Here is an 8,871-nt window from a genome sequence, read left to right on the forward strand (position 1 = left end):
CAAACCCGCCGCCCTGCTGCTGTGCGGAGCCAGTCAAGCGGACTGGTGAGGGAGCAGCGCAATGCCACTTCCCGCTCTGGCAGGGGATCGAACATGCGGCCAGGTGGGCTCTCTATTGAGCGCCGTATGCTCCACGTCCACCAGACACAAGCCCGTCATCTCGCGGTTATACACCTCCAGCTAAACAAGACCGCCAGGAATGTTGGTCAGATGTCAGACCGCATGGAGAGGATGACAACTGCTATGCAGGCTGTGAGAAGTTGGCCTGATAGGTAGTGTTTCCAATTCTGGAACCACTTGGTATCAGTCCAAACAAACCCCAAAGATGTCTGGTTGTAAGTCAACCTTGTTAGACAAGCTATCCTAGAGGTAGCATGGACTAAGCAGCCTTAAAGGCTTAACTTAAGAGGTCGTGTTAAGCGAGCTGTTTTACCACATACAATCCTGTAATCAAATGAAAGGACACCACACAAGTATATATTGTAAAAATATATGTATTTATTTCTAAATTACTCCCCAGTACTCTTTATGAGGAAAGGGGCACAAGCGTTTAAATCAAAAGCACAGTATAACATATAAAGTTGCACAATTATGGATGAGGGCGGGTGGCCACTCAAACCATATACTAAAAAAGTGGTATAAGAGATACCAATCGATAAGTGGTTAGGCCTAGGGCCTAGAGATTCGCTGGGAGCAGTCAGGACTAGCAATGCTGAAGTCGGGAGTAGCCCACAGGAGACGGGTGCAGCACGGAAAGTGCGGCTCGCACCAATGCAATGTCAATGGTGCGTAAAAGTTAGACAAAGTGAATTAAAAGATACTTCCGCTGAACCTAGAGGAACAAAACTTTAGACACAGACCCTAGAGGTGTGTACCAGTGTAAGAACACCGGCGTTGCAATGTTACCTCACCCACAGGCCGTGGGTGCACAGGGTCGAAGTGGCGTCGGGTTCTGACACGCAGGTTCTTGGTGCTTGAAGCTGTTGCAGCTGCAGGCGCTGTGAAGCAGAAGTGTCCGGTGCGATTCAAGGGTGGATCGAAGTAGAAAAGTACCTGAAAGCAGAGGGGACAGAGTCTGGGTCACTCAGCAGTGACCAGGGTGGAACCAGGACGGAACCAGGCAATGTCGGGCGCAATCAGGTGGTTGTCGATAGGCTTCTCTCCGCTGTCACGTGGGCTCTGGGGCATCTGCGACGTCCAGGAGCAGGTCACGATCTGTCCCACGTAGGCTCTCGCCGTCAGCACCGTCGGCTTCAAGATTGCAGCAAACAGCACTTGGCAAAAGCAATCCAAGCGGAACCGGGAGATTGCTTATCACTCGAACCAGGAGGGTCAGAGTGGGGGCTCCTTTTCACAGGAGCTGGTGCAGGTCTGGAGCAACCAGAAAAGCAAGTCGTATTTCAGTTTTCGTCGGCACAGGGGCCACAAGCCAGCTGGCAAGTGTCCGGGCCAACGCGTCGAGCCAACACAAGCAGAAGGGCCCCACGCAGCACTCGTCGAGTGTGGAGGGGTGAGCTTTGGTGCAAGTGGAGCTCGGGGCTGGGGCTTCTCAAACCCCGGTGTACAGCTTCGAGGGTCACTCGTGGGCTGCACGGTCAGCGTCTCGTGGCCTTTTCAAGATGGCGTGCCCCACGCTTCCGGTCGCCTCCACGGGTCTCAGCTCTGCAGGGACTGTGGATCGGGCTGGGAGAAGGCAGGCAAGCTTGATCTCGTCGATCTCTGTCGCTCGAGTTCCGGCGGGAACTGCAACAAAGCAAGGGTCGAGGGCTGGATGTTGCCTGTTTGCACAGGGTGGTCACTCCTTGACCACAAGGGAGATTCTTCAGTCTTCTAACGTCAAGTAGAAAGTCGAAGGGTCCAGAATTCGTTTCTTATGTTTCTTCAGGATGATCTGAGTTGCATTGGCACTGCTCCCACTCTTATTCGAATCTGGTGGGCTGGACATCCTGCTAGGTCCCCTCCTATGGGTGGGACCCAGGAAGGGGGTGGTTACACCCCTTTCCTTTGATCCAGGCCGCGCTGGGACTGGGGCTGGTGTGCCCCAGAACCGGTTTGGCCGGATTATGCAAGGGGCAGCCTGGTGCTCCCCAGGCAGTGTCTGGTTTCTTTGAAACCTCCCTACTCCAATCCACTATCTCCTGTCTGGGGTGGTTTATCACCGCCCTGCGACAGGAAACCCTTTGTCCAGGCCACCATATGCTGAGTTTCGGTCAGCAGCAGGAGGCCAGACCCGTGTCTGTGGCAGGGGCATCCATTTTGTGGATCTGAGGCTCATTTTAAATCAACCGCGTTTCAGTAAAGTAACATGTCTTATCCCTCTAGAAGGGTGGAATGCTACCCCCGTCGCCAGAACTGGCGAGGGGGTAGTATTCCAATTCGTATGACACCTTACACGACATGTTTTGATAAAGCCAAACCAAAGTTGCTATATAACCGCGAGGATTATAAGGCGCTTAAGAGTATATGGTATGGCATTATCCCGGATCAGCTTAGGGAGTTGTTCCCGACAGCTGCAGACAGGCTCGGCTCATGCCAGAGCTCCATCTCACATAAAACCAAGCACTCTGCCTCCAGGATTGATGAGGCCTTCCATAGGAGTGGCTTACAGGCTATATATGTGTCCAGATATAGGTTTAGATATAGGTATACTATATCTAAGCAAGGGGTGATTACACCCACTTGCCCCAGCTGAGTGATCAGCCAGTTGTGTCAATTTAAGAACCAGCCAGGGGTGGCAAAAGCTATGCTTCAGCCCCCGGTAGGCCTTGGTGGCACCTATGCCCTGAGCACCTATAGTGCATGGTACAGGGGCTGACAAGGAGTCCATTTCCAATTGTGGTATGTACCTATAGCACATGTATTATAAATTTAGAGAGAGAACAGCAGGCTGGGGGTCTGATTAGCAGGCCCACAGCCTCAGTAAGTCGAAAACCAGTGAAGCAAAAAGCAAAAATTGGGGTGACCATAGGATAGCAGACCCTACTCTCCTACATAACCCCCCCCCCAAACGCAGGGACATTAAACTTAACCTTGACCAGATAAGTCTTCATGTTCTAAGTGGAAGTACCTGGAGAGACCATCTGCATTACCATGGTCAGTCCCTGGGCGGTGCTCCACTGGAAAGTCCATCCCCTGTAGGGAAATGGACCACCTGAGCAGTTTGGGATTTTCACCCTTCATCTGATTTAGCCACAAGAGGGGCTTATGGTCTGTCTGAATTAGGAAGTGAGTACCAAACAAGTATGGCCTCAACTTCTTCAGGGCCCAAACCACAGCAAAGGCCTCCCTCTCAATAGCTGACCAACGTTTCTCCCTGGGGGTCAGCCTTCTGCTAATAAAAGCAATGGGCTGGTCTTGACCATCTTGATTAAGTTGTGAAAGCACAGCTCCCACCCCCAACTCAGAAGCATCTGTCTGTACAATGAACTGTTTGGAGTAGTCAGGACTCTTCAGGATAGGTGCAGAGCACATGGCCTTCTTCAGGTCATCAAATGCCTTTTGACAGCTAACTGTCCACTGAACCTTTTTGGGCATCTTCTTGGATGTCAAGTCATTCAATGGTGTCACAATGGACCCATAGTTCTTTACAAATTTTCTGTAATACCCAGTCAGGCCCAAGAAGGCTCTGACTTGTGTCTGGGTAGTTGGAGGAGCCCAGTCCTGTATGGTCTGGATCTTGCTCTCCAGTGGTTGAACTTGACCCCCACCTACTAGGTGGCCCAAGTACACAACCTTGCTCTGCCCTATCTGGCACTTAGTAGCCTTGATAGTCAGGCCTGCCTTTTGCAGGGCCTCCAGAACCTTCTTCAGGTGGATCAGGTGATCCTCCCAGGTGGAGCTAAAGACAGAAATATCATCCAGATATGCTGCACAAAAGTCATCCAACCCAGCAAGGACTTGATTCACCAACCTTTGGAAGGTGGCAGGTGCATTCTTCAAACCAAAGGGCATTACCACAAACTGATAATGCCCACTAGGGGTAGAGAATGCTGTTTTGGCTTTTGACTCTTCAGCTAGTCTGATTTGCCAGTAGCCAGCTGTCAAATCAAATGTGCTCAGAAACTTGGCAGAAGCCAATTTATCAATGAGCTCATCTGCTCTTGGAATGGGATGAGCATCTGTCCTAGTGACAGCATTGAGACCTCTGTAGTCCACACAAAACCTCATTTCTCTCTTCCCATCTTTGGTATGAGGTTTTGGCACAAGGACCACTGGGCTAGCCCATGGGCTCTCTGATGGCTCAATCACTCCAAGCTCCAACATCTTTTGCACCTCAGCCTTTATACAATCCCTGACATGGTCAGGTTGCCTGTAGATCTTATTCTTCACAGGCAGACTGTCACCAGTGTCCACCTCATGGGTGCACCAATTAGTCTGGCTGGGTGTGAGAGAAAACATATGTCTGTGGGCTTGCAACACCTGTCTGCAGTCCACCTGTTGCTGCTCAGTGAGGCTGCCTGCCAAGGCTACTCCATCAACTGAACCATCATCAGGGTTCTGGGAAAGCAGGTCTGGGAGAGGGTCACTCTCTTCCTCCTGTTCCCCATCTGTGGCCATGAGGAGACTCATGTCCTCCCTGTCAACAAATGCTTTCAATCTGTTCACATGGAGCACCCTGTGGGGGCTCCTAGGGGTACCAAAGTCAACCAAGTAGGTGACTTCTCCCTTCTTTTCAATGATAGGGTAGGGTCCAGTCCATTGGTCCTGGAGAGCTGCTGGCCCCACTGGGTCCAACACCCACACCTTCTGCCCTGGCTTGTACTCAACCAGAACAGCCTTTTGGTCATGCCAAGCTTTCTGTAATTCTTGACTTGCCTCAAGGTTTTTGGATGCTCTCTCCATGTATTCAGCCATCCTGGAGCGGAGACCAAGTACATAGTCCACAATGTCTAGTTTAGGCTTTTTGAGAGGTAACTCCCATCCTTCCTTCACCAAACTCAATGGACCCCTTACAGGGTGGCCAAACAAAAGTTCAAAAGGGCTGTAGCCAACCCCCTTCTGTGGGACCTCTCTGTAAGCAAAGAGCAAGCAGGGTAAAAGGATGTCCCATTTCCGCCTAAGCTTCTCTGGTAAACCTTTTATCATTCCCTTTAGGGTCTTGTTGAACCTTTCCACAAGCCCATTGCACTGTGGATGGTAGGGTGTGGTAAACTTATAGTTTACTCCACACTCTTTCCACATTGCTTTTAAGTATCCAGACATAAAGTTGGTACCTCTGTCTGAAAGAACCTCCTTTGGAAAGCCCACTCTTGAGAAAACTGCAATGAGGGCCTTTGCCACCACAGGAGCTGTGGTGGTCCTCAGGGGAATTGCCTCTGGGTACCTGGTGGCATGATCCACTACCACCAGTATAAATCTGTGCCCAGATGCTGTTGGAGGATCCATGGGACCCACAATGTCTATTCCAACTCTTTCAAAGGGTACCCCCACCACAGGTAGTGGTATCAGGGGGGCCTTTGTTGTGCCACCTGACTTACCACTGGCTTGGCAAGTGACACAGGAGCGACAAAACTCCTTGACATTTTCTGACATGTGAGGCCAGTGAAAGTGTGGAACAAGCCTGTCCCAAGTCTTATTCTGGCCTAAGTGTCCTGCAAGGGGAATATCATGGGCCAAGGTAAGAAGGAAACCCCTAAACTTCAAAGGTATGACCAACCTCCTGGTTGTGCCAGGCTTGGGGTCTCTAGCCTCTGAATAAAGGAGTCCTTCATCCCAATACACTTTATGGGTACCTTGAGCATTCCCTGCAGCCTCAGCAGCAGCTTGCTGTCTGAGGGGTTCAAGTGAAGGGCAATCTAATTGGGCCTGCCCCAGGTCTGCCCTTGAGGGTCCCCCTGTCCCCAGAAACTCAACCTGTTCAGGTTCAAGCTCATCTGAGACAGTCTCCTCTTGGACTGCAGAATCAGTTTCCTGTGAAACTTGATCCTCAACCTGGGGCAAGTGGGAAGGCACAGCCTTAACCCTCTTGCTCCTTCTCTTGGGTTGTGGTTGGTCTATTGTTTCAAGATCCACCACTGGTTCAGGAAGGCACTTCTTAGCCTGAGACCTTGTCACTGCAAGGACATGAGCTGAAATCCCTAGCATTTCTGCATGAGTCCTGTACTCCACTTCTGACCAAACTGAGCTTTCAAGATCATTGCCTAACAGACAGTCTACTGGGAGGTCTGCACTCACAACAACTTTCTTTAGGCCATCTACCCCTCCCCAGGAGAAGTTCACAACAGCCACACTATGTGAAGTAGTGGAGTTGCTTGCATTGGTCACTAGGTAACTTTCACCTAGTACAATCTGACCAGGGTCCACAAAGTCAGGTGTCACCATAGTGACACTGGCACAAGTGTCCCTGTAGGCCTGAGCCAGTTTCTCATTGATTAAGGGAGTCTGCCTATATTTGCCCAGGTTACTGGGGCTTACTGCAGTGGGCAAAGGTAAGTCCACATCATATAGGAGAACTGCCTGTGTGGGGATTCTGACTAGGCCAGATTCCACCTCAGTACCCAGGGTCAACCCTACTAAACCCTTTGGCTGTGAACCACCACTGCTAACTGTACTAGGGGGTGCAGGTGCTTTAGGAGCTGCAGTGGTGGGGACTGGATTTTTCTTAGTGCATTCACTGCCCCAGTGTGAAACTGATTTGCAGGTATTACACCAAGGTTTCTTTGGGCCATCATTCTTCTTTTTCTTGTTTCCATTTTGGGAACCCCCCTCCTTATTGCTAGTTTGGGGGCCTGAAGACTTCTGGTCCTTTTCTTTATCTTTCTGATTCCCACCCTTCTGGTCTGTTTTCTTCTGGTCACCTTGGTTCTGGTTTTTCTGCTTAATCCTTGTTCTGACCCATTTGTCTGCCTTCTTTCCCAATTCTTGGGGAGAGGTCAAATCAGAGTCAACAAGGTATTGATGCAACAGCTGGTTCTGACAGTTATTAAGGATCTGCTCTCTCATCATAAGATTGTACAATCCTGTATAGTCTGAAACTTTACTTCCCTGCAGCCAACCCTCCAGAGCCTTAGTGGCACAATCAACAAAATCAGTCCAGTCCTGAGTCTGTGCTTTTTGGGTGTCTCTGAACAACAACCTGTATTGCTCAGTGGTTAGGCCAAACCCTTCAATAAGAGCACTCTTCAGAACAGAGTAGTTTTTGGCATCCTCAGGTCTAACAGTGAGGAGCCTGTCCCTCCCTTTCTCAGAAAAGGAGTACCATAAAATTGCTGCCCACTGATCCTCAGGGACCTGCTGTACCATGCAGGCCCTCTCAAGAGCAGTCATCCATTTGTGGATATCATCCCCTTCCTTGTAGGGGGGCACAATTTTTGTCAGGTTTCTATTGTCATAGGCCCTGTCTTTTTCTTTAGGAACTTTGCTGCCACCAGTGGCATCTAAGCCACTCAATTTCTGCTCCCTTGCCAAGGTAAGTTTAGCTTGAGCCAAGGTAAGCTTAGCTTGAGCCAGAGCTACCTCCTCCCTCTCTATCTGGAGTTGGACAGCCCTCATTCTGGCCCTATGCTCTTTCCTCTGGGAGGGAGTCATCCCTCTCTGAGATTCTCTTGAGGCACTAGAAAGGTGAGAATCCCCTGATTGAGATCTCACCCTCCTGTTACCTGGGAGAATTTGGTTATGAGACCTGGGGAGGTGCTGGCCCTCTCCATTCCCATGTAGGTCTAGGTTGGCCTGGTTAAGCCTGGCAACCTGTACCTGGTTTACCCTCTGATCCTGATCTTCAGGCTCTTCTAAATCTGAGCCTTCCTCCTCCTCTTCCTCCTCTTCTTCTTCCTCCTCTGGAGTGGTATCAGTTACAGGGGGGGTCACTCCATCTCCTGACTCTAAGGGAACTTCATTCGCCTTCTCTAAGTCATCCTGTTCTAGAATGGCTATCAGGATAGGACAGGTGGGACTTCTGCCCCTTTTTAACCCTCTTGAGATGCACAAGGCAATCAAGTCTTTTCGGGTTAACTTGTCATAGCTGGAAGTTGCCTTGGTAAGGTCAACTGTCACAGGAGCAGACCCTGAGGCGTTTCCTGTGTCAGACATGACTGCTAGTGAGGTGTAAGTGGTGCACTTACCTACACTAAGTGTTTTCCTACTGTACCTTGCTAGTGAGTTGTAGTCAGGGTGTGCTAGTCCCTTTAATCTACAACTACTAAGTTCAGTAGAACTTAATATGCTAAGCTTTTGATTTATATGTACCTAGAGGTACTTGATGTGATCTTTCAATTTGATATAAAGATTGCAATGGTAAAACAAACAGCAAGCTCAAATCCCACCGCTGCCACCAATGTGAGAAGTTGGCCTGATAGGTAGTGTTTCCAATTCTGGAACCACTTGGTATCAGTCCAAACAAACCCCAAAGATGTCTGGTTGTAAGTCAACCTTGTTAGACAAGCTATCCTAGAGGTAGCATGGACTAAGCAGCCTTAAAGGCTTAACTTAAGAGGTCGTGTTAAGCGAGCTGTTTTACCACATACAATCCTGTAATCAAATGAAAGGACACCACACAAGTATATATTGTAAAAATATATGTATTTATTTCTAAATTACTCCCCAGTACTCTTTATGAGGAAAGGGGCACAAGCGTTTAAATCAAAAGCACAGTATAACATATAAAGTTGCACAATTATGGATGAGGGCGGGTGGCCACTCAAACCATATACTAAAAAAGTGGTATAAGAGATACCAATCGAACAGTGGTTAGGCCTAGGGCCTAGAGATTCGCTGGGAGCAGTCAGGACTAGCAATGCTGAAGTCGGGAGTAGCCCACAGGAGACGGGTGCAGCACGGAAAGTGCGGCTCGCACCAATGCAATGTCAATGGTGCGTAAAAGTTAGACAAAGTGAATTAAAAGATACTTCCGCTGAACCTAGAGGAACAAAACTT

General features: G+C 49.5%; 1 protein-coding gene across 1 annotated transcript in view; it reads right to left on the reverse strand.

The window, feature by feature from the left end:
• Positions 1 to 8,028, reverse strand: part of LOC147725656 (uncharacterized) — a 147,419-nt gene extending 139,391 nt beyond the window's left edge. The window contains exon 1 of the mRNA XM_086964477.1: positions 7,076 to 8,028. Coding sequence (XP_086820603.1) covers positions 7,076 to 8,028 — 953 coding nt within the window. The remainder of the gene's footprint in view (positions 1 to 7,075) is intronic.
• Between the last annotated feature and the right edge of the window lie 843 nt (positions 8,029 to 8,871).

This window comes from Lissotriton vulgaris, chromosome 3_2 (assembly GCF_964263255.1).
Source record: "Lissotriton vulgaris chromosome 3_2, aLisVul1.2, whole genome shotgun sequence".
NCBI lineage: Eukaryota > Metazoa > Chordata > Amphibia > Caudata > Salamandridae > Lissotriton > Lissotriton vulgaris.